This window comes from Coenobita brevimanus, chromosome 44, assembly GCF_032717465.1.
Source record: "Coenobita brevimanus isolate Jiangsu-jjx chromosome 44, ASM3271746v2, whole genome shotgun sequence".
Lineage (NCBI taxonomy): Eukaryota > Metazoa > Arthropoda > Malacostraca > Decapoda > Coenobitidae > Coenobita > Coenobita brevimanus.
The window spans coordinates 9,633,368-9,658,187 of NC_136997.1; the positions used below are offsets into that span (position 1 = coordinate 9,633,368).

A 24,820-nucleotide genomic window follows, 5' to 3' on the forward strand; every position below is an offset into this window, starting at 1 on the left:
ATTAATTCAAGAGGGGAATTCACTATCACAGGGGGACTAGTGAATTCAAATAACAAAGGAAATACACTCACTCACTCATTCAAAAGCTAATCAGACTTAAGGCTAAGAAAACGAACGAAAATACTGATCAGTGAAGGGAACCGAGTTGAACCTACGAAAGAATGGGTGTCTGTCTGCTGCACACCAGGCGCTGCTATTCGTTGGTCAGCTCACTGCAACTGATCACCAAACTTGGCAGGGAAAAACAGGGAATCATTGAACTCTGGAGACTGTAGGCTCTAGGGGCCTCCTCTCTCAGCTCTTGCACAACGAACCTCCTCTCGTAGCTGCTCAACACCGACTGACTCGTGTAAGCAAGCTTGGCACAGGCCAAATCAACGGACGGGAGGCAATATGAGAACGACAAATACACAAAAAAATTTGCTCAGTGAAATGCACTGTCCATACAGATAGACAGTCACTTATGAAAACAATGACAAGGTTTATGAAAACTCATTATGATCTGAGTACAAAAGTGAGGCAGTTAACGGTCTGAGCGAAACTTTACACATTTCAATGATATTCAGATGTTCCCTTATACAATACTAATACAATGTCGCGAATTAATCCATGACATTACGCCCCACCAAAATGAATTTTTTCATAAAAATTTTAACAGTAGGTGATCTTTACATCCTAACTCAGTCACACAAGATTCATGCTGTGGTTTGTGTACTATCCTGCTACAGGAGAAAATCACTGTCGTCAATTAGTATAAAACCCACGTAATAGAAGCAAGCTTGAGGAAAAAACTTCGTGATGACGGTTAAAAATCCTGTACTCAGGTCAAACTGAACGAAAAGTTCACTACATTTATATTAACAACTAATTGTTACGTAGCGTGATGTATGTAATACACGGTGTAGTTCTGACAGTTGTAGTGTAACTGTACCTATGTGTAAAATGATATGATACAAATTAATGGTAAATGGAGACGACAAGGCAGAAGAGAAGAGGCGGCAGCATGCGGCAGAGATGATCAACTGATCTGCACGGCAAAACTGCTACACCCGCCAAATGTACCTGCGAAATCAGTCAAGGTGAAGCATCAAAAGTGTTAGTGCGACAAACAAAATATATCAAATTACAGTTTCTTTCTCTGCCTAGTAGTCAGTACATATGCTACAAAAAGTACACTATTATTTTCTTAACCCATACCATACCAGGCATATTTGCAATTTTATACCCACCCAATCCCAGACCAGAAACGGAAAAAAATTTTATTGCATAAAACAGTCCAAAAGGACATATAAATAAAAGAAAAGCAAAGAAAAGTACTCCTTGTAGGAGAAATAATTGCAGTATGGCCGTCCATCGTGTTTCTAGCCCAGTTTCCCAAGCCGTGAGCTACGTTTTCCCACCCAGCTGGGTGGGATGAGAGAGAACGGGGGGAGGAGAATGGGGGAATCCCCATTCTCAATATCCTTCTCCACTGGCTTATATTCCTCCCCAGAAGAGTCATCCAGGTCTTGCTCTTCTATAGAATCACTAAATGAAGGGACAGAGGGTCCATGTGATAGTTTCAACCGTCTTCTCCAGCCCAGTGAGACGGAAAAATGGCGTGACTTCCGCGACATTCTTACACTGTGACGGACAGTGGCACACTGATGTTACCCAGCCATGCAGAACCAAACTCAGTGCTACAAGTGGTTGTGCACAATGTTGCCAATACATTAAGCTACTCTTTAGTTAAAAATTAGCAAGATTGAAGCAGTTAGAGACGCGCTACAACGCTCAAATTTTGCTGTCGGCACCATCAAGTCGCTGGGATTACTTGAGACGTTTTGTACTGTCAGCACCATGTCAACGGCGGGATTGTATGGGTTAATGGATACATTATTAACCAGGAAACGTAGTCCTTGGATTGCATAAATCTCTGAGGATGGCCAGTAGTTTACTGGTTAAACCTACATTATTAACCAGGAAACGTGCTAGTCCTTGGATTGCTCAAATCTCTCTGAACAGACAGTTTACTGGTTAAACCTAATTCTACACTTACGATTAATATCAGCAAGCTAAGAATCCCTGTGTAGTCTTGGGCAGGTCACATTTTAACCCCCAGTGTCGTGTGAACACTCATATGGATAATGTGCATTCTCGGGGAATCCTCAGAGAGGCCAACAGCTCAAGACACCATGAGGTAATTCAGATACAGCCTCGGATTGCCTCTGCGGGGGTCTCGAACTTTCCTCTTAACCTATGTTACCCTTGTATATACAGACTCGGGACATAATGTATCATATGTAACCTACAAGCAAGATACTGGGAACCAAGCTAATCCTTGGGTTACTCAAATCTCTCAGGACCCCTGTCTTGTGGACCCCAGTTTACAACAATTGCCCGTTAGTCATCAGTTAGCAGGCGAGACATCAGGTATGTGCCTACATTGTCACTTCCCCTGATGTATCTCACAACAAAGTTAAACTGCTGCAAATAAAGTGTCCAGCGTGTCAAACTTGCATTAGCCGTCTTAGTCGTACTGAGACTAGTGAGTGGCATATGATCGGTTTCCAGAGTGAATGGTGCTCTATATAAATAATAGTAATATTTCTTAACACCATCAACCACAGCCAAGAGTTCCTTCTCAACAGTACTGTAATTCCTCTTGGCGGGTTTTAGCTTACAGCCGTGGTATGCCACTGGGAAAATTCCACCTTCCAATTCTTGAATTAGTACAGCATCTACTCCATCTTGTGAAGCATCGGTGCGCAGTACGAAAGGTTTATTGGAATCAGGCAACTGCAAGATAGGCTCCTTACACAGCATATTATTGAGGGAGGCAAAAGATCTCTCTTACACTTCTCCCCATTCAGTGGTGTTTGGAGTATGTTTCTGAAGCACCTCGTACAACAGTTGGGCAATGAGAGCAAAATTTTGGATAAAACTTCTATAATACTCCACTAGGCAGAGGAGCGCCCTAACCTGTTTCTTGGTCATGGGTCTCGGGGCTTCCCTAACCTTTCTGATCTTGTCGCCCTAACACCTGCAGCGATTGTTGCCAACAATATGTCTGAGGAACTCCACCTCACTGTGTGCAGTTTTACACTTGCTAGGCTTCACAGTCATGTTGAAACTCTGGAGTCTACTGAAGACAATTTCCAAGAGTCTGAGATGCCCCTCCAACGTGACAGAATAAACGAGGACATCGTCAACGAATATTTCTACTCCTACGACACCATGAAGCACTTGTCTCATGGCATGATTGAATATTGCTGGGGAATTGGTAAGTTCAAATGGGAGGACTTTATACTGACACAACCCCCTAGGAGTAGCAAAGGCAGTGAACAGAAGGCTCTTGGGGTGAAGGGGAATCTGAAAGAATCCCTTTGCAAATTGAACTTCGTGAAACATCGTGACCCTGCCAGCTTGGAGAAGATGGCAATGTGGTCACCCACTGGCTCAGCATCCACTTTGGTGATTGCATTTAGCTTCCTACTGTATAATTGCCACAAATCCTGACTCCACCATCCTTCTTGCGGACCACTACCATTGGACTACAGTAAGGAGATGACTTTTCAATAATACCTGCAGTCTCCATATCGGCAATTTCGTTGTCTACTGCGTCCAGTAGTCGCACGGGAATCGGGTATAGCTTAACCTTTACAGGAGTATTGCTGGTCAACTCAATTTTGTGACACTCAACCTTTGCTGGTCTAGGTTGGTCAGAGAAGACATCAGCATACCGACAGAGCATTGACCTTATGGCATTCTTGTCACCTAATGCTAAGTCAGTGTTAAGTAAGACATCTCCAACAGTCTCCTCCTGATGGGACTGAATGGTTAACGGCTCGTCATCATGGTCATCAGCTGGGATCACCACAGCTGCACCAGTTTCTTCCAGTGGCTGGTCTCTGTTATCGGCTACTTGTAGGCCAGTCTCCTCGGGGTCTGACTCATGATAAGACCTCAACATGTTAATGTGGAACCTTTTACGAAGATTCCCCATCTGGATTATGTAGCTGAGGTCTGAAATGCGCTCTACTACATCATATATATTTTTTTTTTTTTATGCGAGGAAGAAGGAACCAAAGGCCATGAGCCCGCAGTAACAGTTCCCTCCAAGAGAAAAACAAAAAACAATAGAGAGCCAAATTCAAGATGGACACTTCCACTGTCCCAACAACTTGTTCTGGGCAGTGGGGAGTAACACCAAGATTTATCTCCTGGACTGAACTTCCAAAGCTTTGTTTTCTTATCTTAATAAGCTTTCTGAACTTCGCGTGCCTTGATCAATTCTTCTTTAGCTAACTCGCATGTCGACTGGAGGCAGTCAGCTAAATCAGGGACGTAGGTGTAGGTGGTCTTGACTTCAGGGTCGGGTTCTTCATCATCCCATAACTCACGAAGGCCTTGAAGTGGCCCACGGACCGACCTTCCAAACACCAGTTCAAAAGGTGAGAACTTCAAAGAATGCTGTGGGGCTTCTCGATAAGCAAAAAGCAGGGAAGCAATGTACTGCGGCCATTCCTTTGGCTGTCTGGCAGCCATATGCTTTAACATCTTCTTGAGAGTCCCACTGAACCTCTCACACAAGCCGTTACACATGAAATGATAGGGCCTAGTTCGCAAGCCTCGTATGGACAGCAACCTGAATACTTCGTTCATCATTGCAGAGGTGAACTGCGAACCCCAGTCACTTAAGATCTCCTTGGGAAAACCTACGTGCCAGAACACTTCAATCATTGCCTCGGCAACAGTGATGGCCTCTATAATCTTATGGGCCATGGCTTCAGGCCACCGTATGCTGAAATCAATGACAGTGAGGATATACTTTGATCCATCACTAGCCCTAGGTGAGACTGGCCCAACAATGTCAACTGCTACTCTCTCGAATGGTTCAGAGATTATAGGCATTGGTTTCAATGGCACAGGATGGACACGTCCCCGGTCAGTGGTACACTGACACACATTGCAGGAATGCACAAGCTTAGTTATTTCCCATCCCATTCCTGGCCAGAAAAAGTCAACATGGATGCCCATGTGACCTCCCATCACTGAACAATGACCTAATTCAAACACTGCTTGGTGATACTTCGCGGGAACGACAAACTGCAGTTGAACCTCGCCCCGAGGTGTTTGTGACTCAAGGTACACCCGTCCTCGTTTATGAAGGAACCTGGCTTGACCTCCCTGTGAATACTTACTCACATTACCCTCCAACTTCTTATGCACTGAAGCAAGTGTCGGGTCAGTCTGTTGTTCTTGGACAACATCTTGACTACGAATCAGATCTTGCGGCGTTGTGACGGTCAACAGGGTGACACGATTTGGAGCCTTAGCCATGGCTCGTGTTACTGCAACAGCCAAAGCCTGAGTAGCAACATCTACGGTGCAACTATTTTTGATGCCTGGTATATTATCTATAATGAGGTCAAACAAAGGTTCCGGCATGACAACAGCAGCTGTCAAGCCAGTGTAGAAAGGAGATGCCACCTGGATATGTGCCTCAGGGATCATTCTCACTGATCCATCAATAAGTCTAACTTAGATCTGCCTACGTAAGTACTTGTCAGGCCAATCTTAAACTCTGCTTGACGGAGCAACCTGAGGAACCATTGCCTCTCAGAACATTTACAGAAACATCTCCCACAAACCCTGGCTGAACAAGAAAGGCAGTGCTGCTGGTGGAAGGATTTGAGGAGGTAGTAGCCAGTCATTGATGAAACTGGGGAACGAACGATGCAGCAAATGTGGTGCCCTGAGAACTAGATGTCTGAGGGATCGAGCTCACCATCTGAGGAGTTGGAGCATTGACCACCTGTGGTGGAGAGTTCACTGTCGCAGGGGGTCTAGTGAACTGTGGAGAAGTACCTGTAGTGGTGGGGCCGGCACCACTGTGCACTTGTTGCGGAATGAAGGCTGCGTTTGCATCCTGCCTCCGATACACTAAAGTTGATTGACCTGACTGAGGGTTACGTGGTTTGTCCTTGTTCTGCTGCTGGTTGGAGTACTGCTTGTACTTCTTCCAATCAGGTTTCTGTGTATTTTACCCCTGGTCCTTCTTCTGCAGTTGTCTGGACCTTGGCCATTATTCTGGGAACGGCCTTGATGCTGGGCTTCAGTCTGAGATGGCTTCCCAGACTTGGCAGCATCCTTCCTGTTCAAGGTATGTTGCTTACGAGTTTGGTACCCGTACGCAGTGAAGAATGCATCAGCCTTTTACACCATTTGGCTGGCATGCCTTACCTGGCAGATCTTAACCCCTTAAGACAGCAATTGTTTCAGGCAGGGTACCTCCCACAACCGCAATTCGGGGGTGTATTGGCGACTTTCACCAAGGGCAAATTGACTATGTTCTGGCTAAAGAGGAAGAATTTACACACCTGACAATGCAATCCGTACCCCCGTAGGCCTAATGGTTACCGCACAATCGCGCGTCAAAGTTCAAAAGAAGTTTATGATAGTTACCCCTCGAAAACAATCGAAAACATGAAACTTGATAACTACCTTTTTTCTTATTGAAACAGGTCATTTCAAATTGTTTTGTCACACCAACCATGAAAACAGGTGTATGTAGGTGTGGGGAGATTACTAGGCTGTGGGGAGGTAAAGTAGGCTGTGGAGAGTAGGCCTATAGGTACGGGGGTTGGAAATAACCAGCTTTTCGCATGAAAAGAAAGCACTTCAGTGTGTTCTGTAACATCTACCATGAAAGCAGGTGTGTATGTAGGTGTGGGGAGATAACTAGTGTGGGGAGTAGGCCTACAAGGCCTTGGTGGTACTTGGGGAGAAAAATTTTGGCAACAACCAAATTCTCTTGTGGAAACCCTCCACTTCAATGAGATTTGTCATACCAACCATAAAAACAGGTGTGTGTGTAGGTGTGGGGAGATAAAACAGGTGTGGGGAGTAGCCCTACAAGGCCTCAGAGTCATTCCAAAACTAACACAGACGCATATAAATGTTTATAACCATCAAGGACATCAAAATAAAGTTGAATAATGCTATAAATGTATGCATAAGAAAGGGGAAAAAAAAACAATGATTTGTTTCCGATTTATCTTTTTACTCTCCCAACTTCTCGTTACACATTTATCAAACCATTGCAATTATCACATTATCATTACACTTCATCACACTTATTAACAGTTTCGGCAACAACCAAATTCTCTTGTGGAAACTCTCCATTTCATTGGGATTTATCATACCAGCCATGAAACAGGTGTGTTTGTATGTGTGGGGAGATGAAACAGGTGCGGGGAGCGGCCCTACAAGGCCTCATAGTCTTTCAAAAACTAACACAAACGGACACTACTCAGAAGTGCTAATCTGAGGAGGTAGGGAGAATGAAAAAAATAATAATAAGATGCGTCATATATAGTACAACATACAGTATTCTCCAACTACTGAGGTTTAGAATCTGGTAGGTACGAAGTAAGAAATGAACAGAGTGAGGTGTAAAAATTTGGAAAGTAGAAATAATATGAAACAGGTACGTTCATCAGGCCTGACACTCGGGGGCCTGTTGGAGGTTGGAAGGGTAGTGAGGGACAAGGAGGGAGAGATGGGGTGGGGTTTGGGGGGGGACGAGGCTAGCAGGGAGGGAGGAAGGGCAAGGGAAGGTGGGAAGGGACGTAGGTTGCTGTGGGAGGAGAGATGCAGTTGCGTGGAGGGGTGGGAGAGTGATGAGGGACAAGCAGGGCGTGAAGGAGTGGAGCAAAGGGTGGAACAGAGGCGGCCGAGAGGGGGGTGCCCCCCACTGCCCGGGTTGGTCAGATCCCCCCTCACACAACATCAGGGGCGGGTTCTCATTGGCCTGAAGCCATGTACGTCATAATCAGGGTGGAGCAAGCACTCCACAGTTTTTTTACAGGTTGTGGTCAATTGATGCGATTAAGTATTTTGGCATAAAACTCATTGATGCGATTAGGACTTAAGGGGTTAAGCTGAGCCATAAGCTCAGCAGGCCATGACTTCTCTAGCTGTGTGTGCAGCATGAGTTCAATTATCCCCTCTCGCGTGTGAGGGGTTTCACATTTCTCCATCCACTGATCTAAGTAAGCAGTGAGACGGTCAAGGAACTGAACAGCAGTCTCCTTTTCTTGGAGAAGCACCCTCATAAACTGACTTCTGGCGTCGTCAACTGTGAGACTATACACTTTGATGAGTGCAGCCTTCATCATCTCATACGTGCGATTGTCTCCACGAATTCTGTGGAGAATATCAAGGGCAGGGCCCTCGAACAAGCTAAGAAACTGGAGCAGCTTAGCTGCCTCATCCAGCTGGTACAGCTGCACCATGTCCTCACAACGAGCTATGAATGGGTAAATTCATTTGCCTTCCTTATATGAAGCTTGAGGTGCAGGGTTGCCAGAACGTGTCCAGAAAGAGCACTTGTGGAGCTCAGGTCGGCTGCACCAGATGTGCCTGAAGCCAAGGAGTCTCGCTTAAGTTTCAGCATCTCAAGTTCATGTTTCTCACGTGCCTCACACTCGGCATGCTCGTGTTCGCCTTGTTCTCGCTCGTGTTCACGTTCTTTCTCACGTTGTTCTTGCTCATATTCTCTCTCTCTCTCATGTTCCTCGTGCTGCTCTTGCTCGTATTCGATCTGTTCTCAATCATGTTTGCGTTGAATTTTACGCTCTTCACGGGCATCACTCTCACGCTGCTGTTCAAGAGTGTACCCTGAGAGCACATAGTCTTTAATTTCCTGGGGATTGGTAAGCCCCATATCCTTGGCTTTCTGTACATATATATATTAGTAGCCATGATGCTAACTCAGCTAAGGCTGAGTGGACTAAAGACTGAGTACTGACTGCTGTTTTGCAGAGAAATGCCAAGAGTCGAACGTAAAGAATATAGACACAGGCTGGTGGTGACCAATCTTATCTCCTGTGGAGGAAGGTTCACTGTCACATGGGGACAAGTGAATTGTTACTCGTTTTATCTCCTGTGGAGGAGGATTCAGTGTCGCAGGGGGACTAGTAAATTGTAACTCGTTTTATCTCCTGTGGAGGAGGATTCACTGTCACAGGGGGACTAGTGAATTTTTACTCATTGTATCTCGTTAAACTGGTAGGATTCACTGTCACCGGGAGGCTAGTGAACTGGGACTAATTTTATCTAGTTAAACTGATAAGATTCACTGCCACAGGGGGACTAGTGAACTGTGACTAGTCTTACTTAGTTAAACTGGTAAGATTCACTGTTGCAGGGGGACTAGTGAACTGTGACTAGTCTTATCTAGTTAAACTGGTAAGATTCAATGTTGCAAGGGGTCTAGTGAATCATGACTAGTCTTATCTAACTAAACTGGTAGGATTCACTGTTGCAGGGGGACTAGTGAATCTGTGACTAGTGCCGATAGCCTTTAATGATAACAAATACCTAGGTGTGAATGAGTATTATTTCGTTAATAACTTTAAAGCTAGGTGTTAATATCCTGGAATGAAGTCGCCAAATGTCAAGGGGGGATGTAAAATTAAAAATTAAATGATCTGATATTACTCGAAACTAAAGTCAAGGAGTTGACTTGTGAAATCAAGTAGTAAGTTTTGCTTCATACTGGCTTACTTTGCCGATTACCTAAGGTCGAGAATTTTATAAACTTTCTCAACAGTACACAGCAGAGACTATCTGCTCATGAATGCTGTATCATTAGTACTGTTAGCCTCTGAGAAAGTGTGATCTTTACCCCCTGACAATCAATAATTAATATTAATAATAAAGAAGTTCTTGCTGATGCTTAACTCCTGGCTGGTACAACGGATTTAAGTTTTGATACGAAAGAACTGGCCTAAATACCAGTTGTCATTAATGTAGGAAGTTTGTGCTAACTGGGAGTAGCAAACTAAATTAAACTCAATATGGAGAAATGAAACACCATTAATACATTACATTAAGCTCAAAGAAAAGAACTGTAAATTTATTAATTACAATAAAACAAATTTACGTTACATGAATCTCAAAAATGATTTCAAGAGGGGAATTCACTGTCACAGGGGGACTAGTGAATTCAAATACCAAAGGAAATACACTCACTCATTCAAAAGCTAATCAGAGTCAAGGCTAAGAAAACGAACGAAAATACTGGTCAGTGAAGGGAATCGAGCTGAAGCCACGAAAGACTGGGTGTCTGTCTGTTGCACACCAGGCGCTGCTGTTCGTTGGTCAGCTCACTGCAACTGATCACCAAACTTGGCAGGGAAAAACAGGGAATCGTTGAACTCTGGAGACTGTAGGCTCTAGGGGCCTCCTCTCTCAGCTCTCGCACAACGAACCTCCTGCCATAGCTGCTCAGCATTGACTGACTTATGTAAGCAAGCTGGGCATGGCCCAAATCAACGGACGGGAGGCAATGTGAGAAGAACAGCTACACAGAAGTTTTCGCTCAGTGAAACGCACTGTCTATACAGAAAGACAGTCACTTATGAAAACAATGACAAGGTTTATGAAAACTCATTAGATCTGAGTACAAAACTGAGGCAGTTGACGGGCTGAGCGAAACTTTACGCATTTCAATGAAATTCAGACGTTCCCTTAAACAATACTAATACAATGTCGCGAATTAATTTGTGATATACACCATGTTTTTTTTTTTCTTTTTAATACACTGAATAAGTAAATGGACGACCCTGTGTTCTACTTTGACCCCTGCATCCGACTTTGCTACTATTCCATCTTCTCCTGGGACTTTCTCTCTTATCGTACTTTTAAATGGTTACTTCGTCTGATGTTACCTCAGGTATTTCAATTGTGTCAACTGAAAGGTTAGCTGTTGGTACTTCTCTCTTTGATGCATACAGTTCCTTGTTAAATTCTTCACCTCTTCACCATCTTATCTCTGATTTCAATGACTTCACCGTTTTTGTCTTTCAGTGATGTAAACGGTTACTTTCCTAGTGCCATTTTACTTCGGACCTGTTTCAGATTTTTTTTTCCTTTTTTGATGATTTCCTTGATCTGATACACGTTTCTTTTTCTTTTTTCTTCTCTCTGTCGCTTGTTGATAAGCTTATTTCATTCCGCTCATTAAACTTCATTTTTCCATGTTTTACTTTCATCTCCTTTCGTCTTTTCATGAGCTAGAGGATCATTTTGGCTTCGGTTGTATTAACTTTCGCTGATTCTCTTAGCACTTCTGTTAGTTTATCACTCAACTTATGCCACACTCAGCATAGCCTAGAGTCTGAAATTTGTTCGTTGTTTCTAACTGAAAGCCTGCTTTGTTTTCACTTGCTTTTGTCAGGCATTACACACACACACACACACACACACACACACACACACACACAAATATATATATATATATATATATATATATATATATATATATATATATATATATATATATATATATATATACTCGAGTATATATATCATTTTATTCTGAGTTTCGTGAAAATTTTAGTAACTAAAAACAACAACAACAACAATAATAATGATAATAATAATAATAATAACAAAACTAAGCTAACACTGGGGAAGGCGGTGGCTCAATCAGTAGAGAGGTGGCTTGTGGTCCTACCGGACCAAGGTTCAAATCCCCGCTGGGGCAGAGTACAGTTTAAGGATTTGAATTTCATTACGGCAGATTTTACCGATCTACCAGAAGACCCGCCGACATGTCGTAAAAATACCCCCGCTAATAATAATACACCAGTCCTGTACGAGACAGCCCTAGCATGTATTCAGTATGGGCGGTGGGTATTAGTGCCGAAGTGGTGACATGTTGAGGTGTGCGATATGTAGGACTACTGGGCCTTGGGAGCAGGCTGAGAAGCCTATGCCCAGAGTCGAGCACATAAAAAAAAAAAAAATCTCGACACTGCTGAACCTAACAAAAAACTTGGTATTGTACACTAACGCCTAAAGACACAAATATCTAAATCTAACTAAATATGCACACTGCTTATGGTTAAAATACATAGACCAACAGAATACCGCCGACTGCCAATGTGTGATGGCTTAATGCATTACACACCTGCACTAATCATTTGTTAACCATCAGGCGAGGCACATGATTTATTATCGGGGATTTCAATATATGAAAGAGAACGAAATAAGTCAGGAACTGTTCCACACCCGTCATCTGTCGACCCTGTTTAAGAAAACTTAAACATTTGCAAAATGTTTATGTATGTGCAAAAACTGAAATACCTCCCCCCACAGAGCACCACTGACTGGAAGTACTAAATACCACTCAATACTGCACCCTGCACTCACCAATTGGTGACTGTCAAATGAGGCTCGTCATTTAAAGTAAAGGACATCAGTTACAAGAAATAGAACAGTCAGCAGCAGGAACCATTTCATGTAGGTCATGTGTTCTTCCCACTTAGAAAACGAAATGTACACATATCTACAAGCAGGAGAACCACAACCCAACAGTAAGAATGTCACACCATGCTGATCAGTCCGGTCTCCCTCAAGAGTGCTGTCAATTTATCAGTCAAAGCAAGATCCCATCACCCAAGATGGTGGAATGCGTGGAGGGATCGTCTGTTGCATCGCAGTAATTAGTAAGTGAAGCACGTTCAAGAATAAGTAGCTTACAGCACAGGATGATATGACCAAGATATAACATGGCACCACAGATGTCACGGTGAGGTGGAAATCGTTTTTCTATATAAGGCAACAAGTCAATAATAACCGTGCTCTTCATATGTAGGCGTGCTATTACCCTTTCTTGTGGGCAACTGGGATGATTAGCAGACGTCCAGTCGCCAAACGACAGTTTGCACGATTGTATATTGAATCTGGTCCACCGACCTTATCACAGAAGATTTATTACTTTCTTTCCGAAGCAGGGAATTGTACATATATCAAGAGGAATGCCCCAAGTCTCTACGAGCTCTACAACCTATTTTGTAAGTAAGCCAGCTTGCCCATTGCCATATATATGACAATGACCATACACCCAGATCAGCGTGAAGGACTTGTTGCGAGAATGTAGTTAAACAGTGCAGCCCTGGATTTCAAATCAATCAGTTGTACATGAAGGAATTAAGGAATAGCCTGTAGGGCTGACTTAGAATCTGAAAATGTGGCAAATCAGTCATGTCTAGATGTTAGACCATGTTTTATGGCTCTGTCAATGACAAAATGTTCAGAGGTAAACACAGATGTATAAGTCGGCAACCAAAACCTGAGGGCACATTCAGTCGACCACGCACTAGCACCCACACATTGACTCGACTTGTAGCCATCCGTGTACAGTTCATGGGACACCAAATGTTGCCTGATGATGTTACTAAACAAATGGTGGACCTACTTCTCCGGTGCCTTGGTCTTTGCTGCTGAGAGCCATGAAATATTAACAGTGAGGTTGGTTGGCTTCCAAGGCTCCATATTTTTAAGTACCAACTTGTCACAGTCATCGAGGTCCAAGCCAAGCTCCTGGGTCAATAACTGGAGGCGAAGAGCAGATAACTGACGATCCCCCCCCCGCATAGGATGGTTCTGTTGACGCGGGGGTGGGGGGTGCAGGCCACATTGCCGATATCACTTTTTCTATCTGTTCACAATTCATAATTATGAGAGAATCAGATGGTCTTGGTGAATACGGAGGGGAGGTCCATTCGCCTCCACTTTCATTGAAGCTACATGTGTACACCTCAGGGTTCCAAGACACATTCACACGCAGTCATTCTATAACATATCCAACCTCCTCAATATGGTATCAGATGCTGACCCATACTCTTGTGAGCCATAGTCTAGATTAGAACTAATAAGAGACATATACCATTAACCAAGTTATTCTGTCCGCAGTACCCTCTAGGTGCTTAAGACATTTAATATTTTATCACAACTAGGATGCAAATTGTTAACATAAAAATTTAAATATAACTGATGATCAAATTGGAGGACCCAAATTTTCAGAGTTTTTAAAAGGTACCAGCTGATTATCCGAAGTAAGATTCAAGGCAGGGACGTTTCACTTGGTAAAAACTGCAGCAGCACACTTGGGGCCTAAAATATGATCCTCACTGCAAGACCAACTGGAGGAGAGAATCAAGGGCTGATTGAATCCGCCCAACCGAAACTTGTTCATTATGGGAAGAGAGCCACATTGCACACTCGTCAGCATTGAGAAAATATGTAAAATTTCTCATGATGGGAGCCTTTGACAGAATATCATTGATCATAGTACTAAACAAAGTGAGACTAAGTACATATCCCTGAGGCACCCCGTTTCTTGGATAAATATTTCTTACGTTATGTTATGGGCCATTTTGCAGAGAAAGTTTTGTCAATTAAAAAAAAAAAAAAAAAGGCAAATTACCTCTTGAACCATTAGTTTAGAGCTTCAGTAGTATACCGTGCTGCCACGTAATGTCATTGGCTTTATGTCCATGAACACCCCTATCATGAATTCTTTATCGACAGACGCCTCCAATTTGCAATGCTCCAATTTCATTAAATGATCCAGTGAGCCTCTGTATTTACAGAAGCCTCATTGTATATCACTTAACGAATACCTCGACTCTTTATAAAAAAGTGGCCTATTGCTAACCGTTCGTTTCATAACCTTACATACTGTATACAAGGATTAACCACAATAGTATGAAGTCAGATGGAATTTATAAGACAACCCGCCTGTTAGGGTATCGGTATGACGTGTTCAAAGTGCCAAGAGTTTGGCAACATTTAAGGTGCCCAAAGCTCATTGTACAATGCTAAATTCATAATCAGGTTTTCTTGATTAAAATGCTGAATCATATCGTTAGTGATGGTATCTGGACCATTACTGGTGTCCTTACAGGACTTTAGGGCAAGAAGTTCATCCACTGTAAACTCTTCGTTATACAGAAAATATGCGTCAAGTGTGGCAAAGCCAAATACTGTATTCGTGGCCCAGCCATGCGTTTGTTGTCTTCAAAACGATGGTCATAATTGGCTGAATTGCTAACATGAGAAAATTTCTTAGCGATGATAGGATCGTCACAGTTGCTGTTTTCCACATGCAGAGTGGTTACAGGGATATGAGGGCGTTTATTACCTGTTCCCATCCCGGAGGGGCTCGGTGACGGATATTGTTTTCACTCGGCTTGTCTGTTTGTTTGTCTATCTGTCTGTTAATAACTTTACACAAAAACTATTGCTGTGATTTTGACTAAAATTACTGGGAAGATGGACTATGGCCTTCTGATCACCGGATTAAAATTTGGGCCAAATTGGGCCCAGGGCCAGGGTGTAGGCCCAAAAATAAAAAAAATAAAAAATAGTTTTATCGCAAAAACTCTTTTTAAATTCGTCATATCGAATGAAACCAAAACCTAAATGTCTATCTGTCTATATACCTAGGCTGCTTCCTCCAAGGAAAGGGAGGTAGCCGGGACAGGACGACACATTCCCGATTTACTCATCCATTCAAACACATTCATTCGCATCTTAGCCCCAAAGGGGAAAACGGACAGATCCTCACCGCACCACACCGCACAAGGATCAACTGCCCAATGCAATCAGTAACATCCGCAGCAGGGCCCGACAGCAGAGCTGGTTTACCCCTGCCGCATCATAACAGACCCATCCCCTTACCCACACCTGACCTGACTAGCTGATCAGACCAAATGCGGGAGAATATCCCCTCACGGCTGCATCATCACTTATTCATTCACAATTTCTCTCCATTTATTTCTGTCATGCACAGCCACTCTTCCTTGCTCAACAAACATCCCTCTCGCATCCAGCCTTTCTTCACACTGTCCATCCATCCTATTTGTGGTCTTCCTCTCAGCCTTACACCTCTCACATCAGATCTAGTTATCTTTTTCATCAATCACTCATTATCCATTCTTTCCATATGCCAAACCATCGCAACACTCTCTGCTCAACTCTATCAGCCATCTCCCGAACAACTCCAGTTCTCCTTCGCACATCTATCATTTCGCACTCGATCCATACGCGTCACTCCACACATACTCCTCAGACACCTCATCTCCATTACATTCAAACTTATCCTCTCTGCTACACCCATATTCCATGTTTCAGCCCCATATAACGCAGTCGGTACCACAACACCCTCATACAGCCTTCTCTTTACATCCATTCTAAGCGAACGACATCTAAACACTTTTTTCATTCCTCCCAGCTCCTTTCCTACTTCATTTATTCTAAACTTCACTTCTGCATCTATTCTTCCATCCACAGCAATATGTGACCCTAAATATTTAAAACACTCTACCTCCTCAAGCAACTCACCATTCAAAACTATATTCATCCCCCTACTATCTACCAACCTCGTACACTTCATCACTTTACTCTTATTTTCATTTACTTTCAATTTCCTCCTTCCACACACCCTTCCCAACTCCTCTACCAACTGTCTCAATCTCTCCTCTGAATCTGCAAACAGCAGCTGCTTCAGATTCCACTCTCCACCATCAACATTCACCAGACTCAGACCTCCACCTAAAACTCTTGCATTCACCTCCCTTACAACACCATCCATGTAAATATTAAACAACCAAGGCGACATCACACATCCCTGGTGCAGCCCCACTCTCACGGGAAACCAATCACTCACAGCATTTCCCACTTTTACACACGCTCTACTATTTACATAAAAACTTTTCACCGCTTTTAGTAACCTACTATCAAGTCCATATAATCTTAAAACAGTCCACAAAGCCTCCCTATCAGTTCTATCATACGCTTTCTCTAAATCCATGAATGCCCAAAACACATCTTTGCCTTTCGCTAAATACTTTTCACACACTTGTCTCACAGCAAACACCTGATTCATGCATCCCCTCCCTCTCATAAAGCCACACTGCTCATCACCAATCACTCCCTCTGTACCCTCTCTAACTCTCATAATTAACACTCTACCATAAACTTACCTACAACACTCAACAGACTTATACCCCTAAAGCTAGTATATTCATACTTATCACCCTTGCCTTTATACAACAGGACCACACAAGCACTTGCCCAGTCAATTGGCACCATACCTTTCACAAAGCACACATTCAACAATCTTACTAACCAGTCAGCAATAGTCACTCCACCACCCTTCAGGCATTCCACAGCACAGCCATCCATACCTGCAGCTTTCCCTGTTTTCATCTCCTTTACTGCCTTCTCCACTTCCTCCGTGATCAAAGAATCATTCAACTCTCCCAACACATTTATTCCTTGCATCCTTCCATCCGCCACAACCTCAGCCACCCTTTCCTCCTCTACACTTAACAGTCTTTCAAAATACTCTGCCCATCTCTTCCTTACTGCATCCAGCTCAATTAACATCCTTCCATCCTCTGCTTTTACTCGTTCTTCCTTCCCAGACTCTCCCTGTTGCACCCTTTTCACCTCCTTCCAAAACATTTTCTTATTCTGTTGAAAATTCTCTGTCAGCCACCTACCCCACCTCTCATCTGCTGCCACTTTAGCATCACGCACAGCCCTTCTCGCCCTATTCCTCTTTTCCTTATACCTTTCATATGACATCTCATCCTTCCTCTGCAGCCACTGTTCATATGCACGACTCTTCTCAGCCACAGCCATACTTACTTCCTCGCACCACCATTCACTTCCTTTTCTTACACCACCACCCACACGTCTCACACCACACACCTCTTCTGCATGCCCCACCACAGCACTCTTAAACAACTGCCATTCCTCCTCCACACTGCCATTTTCCTGATCTTTCACTGCGTTCCACTCATCTTTCAATTTCTCCTGATACTCTATCTTTTTCTCTCTTTTTTCCAACTCACTCACTTTCAAAACCTCCCTGCCACATCTAACCCTCTTAGCTCTCACCCATCTCTTACCTACTCTTAACTTTCCCTCCACCAGGTAGTGGTCAGACATACCTCCACCCTCCCCTCTCAGAACTCTCACATCCAACAATTTTCCTATTACATTCCTAGACACAACCACATAGTCCATCAAAGCTCTGTCAACAACCTTTCCACCCTCCTGTCTCACCCATGTATACTTATAAATATCTTTCTTCTCAAACAGCGTATTTCCAATCACCATCTCTCGCTCAACACACATCGCTATCATTCGTCCCCCATTTTCATTTCTTCCAGGCACACCATGCATACCAACTACACCTTCAACTGCTACATTTCCCACTCTAGCATTCAGATCTCCCATCATCACCACATTCATATTTGCTCCAAAACTCTGCAGACACTCATCAACATCATTCCAGAAAGACTCCCTCTCTTCTTCATCCCTTTCACTACCAGGCCCATATGCACTCACAAATACCCACAACTCACGTTCAAATTTCGCTTTCACCCACATCAGTCTCGATGACACCTCCTTCCATTCAATCACACACTGCTGTACTTCCGGACTCACTAACAAGGCCACACCTTCTCTTGCCCTTCCTCTGTCAACACCTGACAATCTTCCATTCACACTTCCAAACATAGATTCCCCCTTCCCTTTCATCTTCGTTTCACTCAAAGCTAACATATCCAACTTTCTTCTCACAAACATTCTCCCAATCTCCTCCCTTTTAGCCTCAATCGTACTACATCCACACACATTCATAGACCTAATCTTCAGGGTACGGGGATAACTCCATCCCCCATCCCTTTCTCTGGCCTGTCTCTTTTTAGGAACTAAAAAACAGAGGAGGGGACCCCTAGTCCCCTCACCCAGCTCCTTTTAGTCGCCTTTTATGACACGCAGGGAATACGGTGGCAGTATTCTTCCTAACACAACCTGGCCGCAGAGTAGTAGTACCACCCCATAGTGCGGCCAGATTGTGTCCCCCCCGCCACAGGGGGAACACAATCTTTCAAATCTACATCCTGTAACATGCCTCTTTACATCAGGGGGGTCACCCCCCAGTTAGCAGTAGGGGGTCAGTGTCAGGTGGGTCGGGCCTTAAATTTCAAATGGGCATTATAAACGTCAATTTTCACCCGATTTACTCCAAATTTGATATGTGATATCTTTGACTAGATATCCTGCTGTGTTTATACGTCAGCACTAAAATAACTGCCGGGGACGGGTTGGCTGTGCCTTGGCACCTGTTCTTGTTATTTATCACTTTAATGGTGGATCTCACTTTACTTAGTTAAGTATAACGATTCACCATGGATACAAAAGAATGCTAGGAATAAACTTTAGCTCATTTAATTATTTTTCCTCGCTCAGCCTTTGCTTGTCTGTATGCAATAAAGTTCTCCTTAGTAGGCAGACTAACTAAAATCCTGTATCTCCCATATCGTTTCCTTAATGCTTGTTGGCCATCCGGCGTCCACCAATGAGCTTTTTCTTCACATGAATTGCAGAAGGCTTGGGAATAACAGCCTCTGCCTCGTGTGATACGGAATAGGTTAAATTTTGGGTTTTTACATCTATGGTCTCCTCAGACATATCTGAATTGGCAGTCTTTGAAAAGGCTCACCAAACTGCTTTCTTAAAGTTAAATTTTGGAAGTAGAGGGTCCGACAAAATGTCGCGAGTATTAAAAATAACGATGGGAAAATGATCACTTCTCAGTGTTGTCATATTGGTCCGAAAAATAATCTATATGTATAGCTGGGAAGGCCAGGGATAAATCTATGACCAAAGAATTACCAGTACGATTATCTAGAGTCACCCTACCATCGATCAGAAGGCAGAGGTTGGACTGTAGTATTAGGTTAGTCACTTGCTCCTCACGACCATCAATCCTCAAGCTACATTATCGGTAGTGATTGGCGTTAAAGTCGCTCAACACTAACTACTTCCAGGAACGTGGTCCAGAAAGGAATTTAAAGCATCACTATCAGTGTGGTTATTTGCAGGGCAGAAGAACATGCAAATAGAAAAGTATGTGTTATTAAATTTTAATCTGCACGCGACAGTTTCCAAAGTGTAATTTAGAACCACTTTTGTTCGTGAGTGTGATTTGTGTTTGTATATGGCAACTCCATGACCATCCTATCTTCTGTGCGAGTCGTGGTGTTTGAACTTTGGAGGATTAGGGTGATTTTCCAAGAGAGTCTCCTGTAAACTAATAACGTCTTGCCTGTGTATAGATGGCAAGATTGCTGTATTGTATAATTTATTTTCAAAGAGTTCTACAATTCCACAGTAACACACTGAATGTTATGGTTATGGTTTGCAAGATGGACCTTTGTGCTTTGTCTTTTTATGCCACCCACCACCTGGAGAGCAATTTCCAGGGGACCTATCCCAGTGCATGCTGACGGAAGATTCCATGTGATCATCAACGACAAGGCTCTCAGAATCCCCCGGTGAAGAGCTAATCCTTCACTCCCTCACTGGAGCAGGAACAGGATGTACATGTGGACGTGACTGTTTGGTCAGTGTGATTAGATTAATCTTACTATTTTTTTTTACTTCGGATTAGACAGCACCGACTGGGAAACAGCAGCAGCAGCCTGAAAGAAAGTCATAACAGTGATATGAGTATGTGAGTTGTAACGTACAGGAGGAGCAGACGAGGGGGCAGAGCGGGTGACAAGAGTATTGGAGACAGGGTCAGTTTGCGTCTTCGCCGTGGACGTCACTGGAAGGGACAACTGCCGACATGTGAGACCTTTGGCTTTTGCTGTTGCATGCAACTTTCTCACCTTCTTCCTAGCATCAAAATAGGATAAGCCCTCCGTTGCCTTCACTCTTCAGACCTGCTTCTCCGCCTTCCACTATGGGTAATCACTCTAGGAAGTGGAATGAGCACCCTTGCAAACGAAATAACATACAGTTTCGAATATGCAGTGTTCAGCATCATGGCCCTGAGCTGCACACTTTCATCACACTGTTTTAGAAACCCAACGAGACGTCCTTATGTTCATGTAAGTGACATCTTAATCAACGAAGGGGGTTGGGGATATGTGACATGGGCTGGAAGAGAAACTTTGCCAAAGTGAAAATAAATGGTTGCAGTCTTCGTCCACTTGCCGTCTGAGAATCTATCTATAAACAGAGCATCAGTTACGTCCTGCTGAACAAGTCTAAGTATAATCTCGTCTCTTTCCATAATTATGAGGACCCAACAAGTGATAAAACCATTGCAGGAAATCATGGAATGCGGGTTCTTCACCTGCACAACAGAACAGTGAAACGTGCAATTTAAGCAAGTTCTTAACCTGGGAGGAGTTGATGGTTGTTTTACTAGTTCCACTTCTCCAGCACAGTCATCACTCACCTTGATATTGAAAGGTTTGAGACTGACCAAGGGAGTAGAACCGACAGCATGGAAGGTAAAAAATGATGCATTATTTACACGTATGTTAAGTGGCGTACGAGTCGTGGGCCATTCACTCTGTGGCAGTCAGTCCATGTATCAGCCAGTCCCCCAAGACCATCACCTTCCCTGGAGCGGGAAGGAGCGGCAGAGGTGTCTGCCATAGGAACCACCTCCCTCTTGTTGGGGGTGTGGGAAGAAGGAGAAAATTGGGACAAGACACCCAGGGTAAAATATCTTTGGCTGAGATTACCCTCTCAAACCACTCTCTGAAGGCCGCATCTGGGTCAGTTCACACCCTAGAGTGATCAGTAAGGGAGTCACTCCAGAAATGAATAAGCATATGTAATCTCAGTGAATAGATACAGACACCTGCTGTATCTCTAAATACTGAAGGGTGCAAAATGAGTACTAACCAGACTAACTTTAATTCACCCTAAAGGTGAAAAAAAAAATACAACTAATGCCAGCGGGGCAGCCCTGCATCTAGAGAAGAAAATAACTAACACACGTCCCCACCCTCCATAATGATGCATCAAGTCCTCCCACTAGCACCTTTGGCGGGTGCCGCTAAAAATACCAGGGAGAGGGAGAGAGAGCAGGATGAAGACTGCACGTGCGTGGTAGTCTTGTTAGCATATTATGTCACAATGCAGGACCTTCCAATGTCATAGTTGACAGGACCCACCTTTGGGATTTTCCCAAGCAGGAATTTTTTTTTTTTTTTTTTTTTTTTTTCCAAATGTATTGAGTTGGGTCAGGGTTTATCTCTCCATGCAAACTGTGTTTAACACTAAATTGGTCTTGCATAAATTGAGAGTCTACTGTAATCATTTTGCAAATACGCTGTTCTCCTAAAGTATCTTTCTGTCATATTCTTGTAAGGGTGGCCAGGTTTTATACATGGTAAAAAGGCAAACTATGACAAAATGTAGCTAACAATAAAATCAGTCACCTATATAAGGAACAGATAAAACTAATGAAACAAGAGCTTTGAGGGGCTGAATGCTAATCGTCCTCCAAAATTATGTTGTTGGCTAAGGTACGTTACTTACAAACGAAATTTGAAGAAAATTCACAAAACTCTACTTAATTCTGTCACCGAGTTACACAAGAAGCCAATCCATATTAGAAAATTTGTGGCGGCTGGCATTCAGTCATCTTTTATCAAATCTTTCTGCACATTCACATTATTGCTGCATCCTGAAGGTTTGGTGAATATTCGTCAAAAACTGTTCGAGATATATGGCAACACACACACACACACACACACACACACACACACACACACACACACACGCATGCAAACAAAAACTATATGTCCTCGCCTTGGTAATGGCAGGCGATAATAAAATCAATAAATTAAATAGGTATATAAGTTGACTGAATAGTAAATAGATGAAATTCTGCCTCAGCAAATATTCCATGTTGAATGCAACAGTGTTGTTCCGTTCGTGGTTATAAAAAAAAAATATAAAAAAAAGAGCAAACACCATTCCCATTCTGCTGCACTGTTTTGTTAACAGATTACTAACGTCCATCGTTTTTCCTCCAGAGGGCGGGTTATTGGCTCAAGACGCCCTCACCACGCTGGTGTCGAGGCTGCTGCATGGCCACAACCTCCTGCTGGTCACGGACGAGCACAGTCAGCGCCAGCTGGATGTGGGCCGAGTGGCGGTAACGGCTGGAGCCTCCCACACGCCCGTCCTCCTTGCCTCCCAACAAATCTTCCTCCACACTGCCCATTCTGCTCACCATACCCAAGGCTCCCTCCTCACCGCCATCCTCCTCTTCCACGACGATCCCACAGCCTTTCTTCTCCCCCTGGCAGACAACAAACACTGGAACCCCAGCTACCTTGTTCTCTTCTGCCTGAATCCACACCTCAACACCACCACTGTGCTCAGCCAGCCCGTCGTCCAGCGCTCCAGATTTATATTGCTCTTCCATCAAGGAGTCCAGGCTAGCCACACACGCCTTCTCATCTACACTCCCAGACCAGTGCGTCACGATGTTTGGGGTCGGTCTGTCATCAAGACACTTCTTGGAGTCTGGAGTCCTGACCAGTTTCATAGTCGGCAGGCACTCTTTCCTGCTCGTTTCCACGACTTTGGAGGTCAAGTTGTGAAGGTGCCAATTCTTTGCTATGATGAACCTTTCGTTTATTTTGACAAGAAAGGTGGTTGCATGGGGGCATACATAGATGTTGTGGAGATTGTGGCTCACAAACTTAACTTTCAAGCGGCATATATGCAAATGGACGAAATAGTGTGGGGTGTCAAACGGAACGGGATATGGAAAGGATTGTTTGGTGAGCTGATGTATAAAGGGAAAGATCTAGGAATCAACACACAGAACATTGATCCTGATTCAATAAGAGAATTTGACTGGGTTTACCCACAATGGGAAAGCAGCTTTGGAATCATTCTGGAGGTACCACAGCCATTGCCCCAATGGAGAAACATTCTTTATCCTTTCTCACCATTAACCTGGGGTTTGGTATTTGTCACCACAACGGTGGTTTCCTCTGCACTGGCCTTCCTACTTCACAAACAGCATCACACCAGCGACCCCATCGGCATTGCTCTCAAGGTGACACACAACACATACACGTTTTAACATTCCCTGTGTGATCTCAGCACTGACTCTTCTTTAACACATCTTTGGTACCCTTCTTTTGTTATCAATGCACATGTAATTTTTGAGTTCCTGATTATTCTCAGTGTACCTAGGCCGTTCACTATATAATGATAGTTCATATCCTGTGTGATCTCAGTATTCAGTCGATCACCAACTTTGTACCTCCTTCCCCGGCAGTCATTTCCCTCCTCCTCATACTTTATGGAGGCGCTGATTGTAATCCCAGGTCATGCCTCAAACAACACATTTACCCAGTTTGCCTCCTACAAATCATAGACACTAAACGAACAGGCGGATCTGTTCAATGCAGTCCTTGCAGAGAATTGATCCACACCAAATTCATTATACATACAAGTATTTGACAGCACCACAACCCACGGCTCCAATGACATAACTGAGAAAACACAACCACTCTTCTCGAATGACACCATATAAGTAATAGTCACTCGCTGTCAGTTCTGGGTCACAGACATAATATTTTACATTTACAATTCCCCAAATATCCCCAGCTTTGTATCCTTCCGCTCCACCCTCAGTACTGACTAACTCTAGCAACACTGTCTGGTATGAGCATAACCAAAATAGCCAGGTCATGGGGTAATGGATTGCTGCCTGGCTGTCATCTGAGAATCTTGGGTTCTATTCCCAGCACAGTAGTAATATGTTGGGTGATTTCCCCCGTGTAAAGTACAGGTTTCTTTATTTGCCGAGGCCTTGACATTGCAGCACAGTTTGACATAATGTGCAGTTCATTGCAAAATTGTCATTTCTTCTAACATTCTGTTATTCATAACATCATAATAGTTGGGAAATGTTGCAAGTCGTAACTACAATATGTTTCGATAGGGCGGCAGTTGCTTTTAAATACGTTTTTTAAATGACCAAAATTAATTCAATGTTATGAGCTTCTGAGAGGAAGGAAGAGGAGCGGAATTTTTGCAGGTAACTGTGCATTTTCAAATACATCTCACAATACACCTATACATCACACCAGGATCTCTACTTCCCCTGTTCCCCAGCCATCACAATCTGTTT

General features: G+C 43.5%; 1 protein-coding gene across 1 annotated transcript in view; it reads left to right on the forward strand.

Annotated features, from left to right (window-relative positions):
• Positions 1–24,820, forward strand: part of LOC145397967 (glutamate receptor ionotropic, delta-2-like) — a 185,287-nt gene that overhangs the window by 49,518 nt on the left and 110,949 nt on the right. The window contains exon 2 of the mRNA XM_080270942.1: positions 22,701–23,737. Coding sequence (XP_080127068.1) covers positions 22,701–23,737 — 1,037 coding nt within the window. The remainder of the gene's footprint in view (positions 1–22,700; positions 23,738–24,820) is intronic.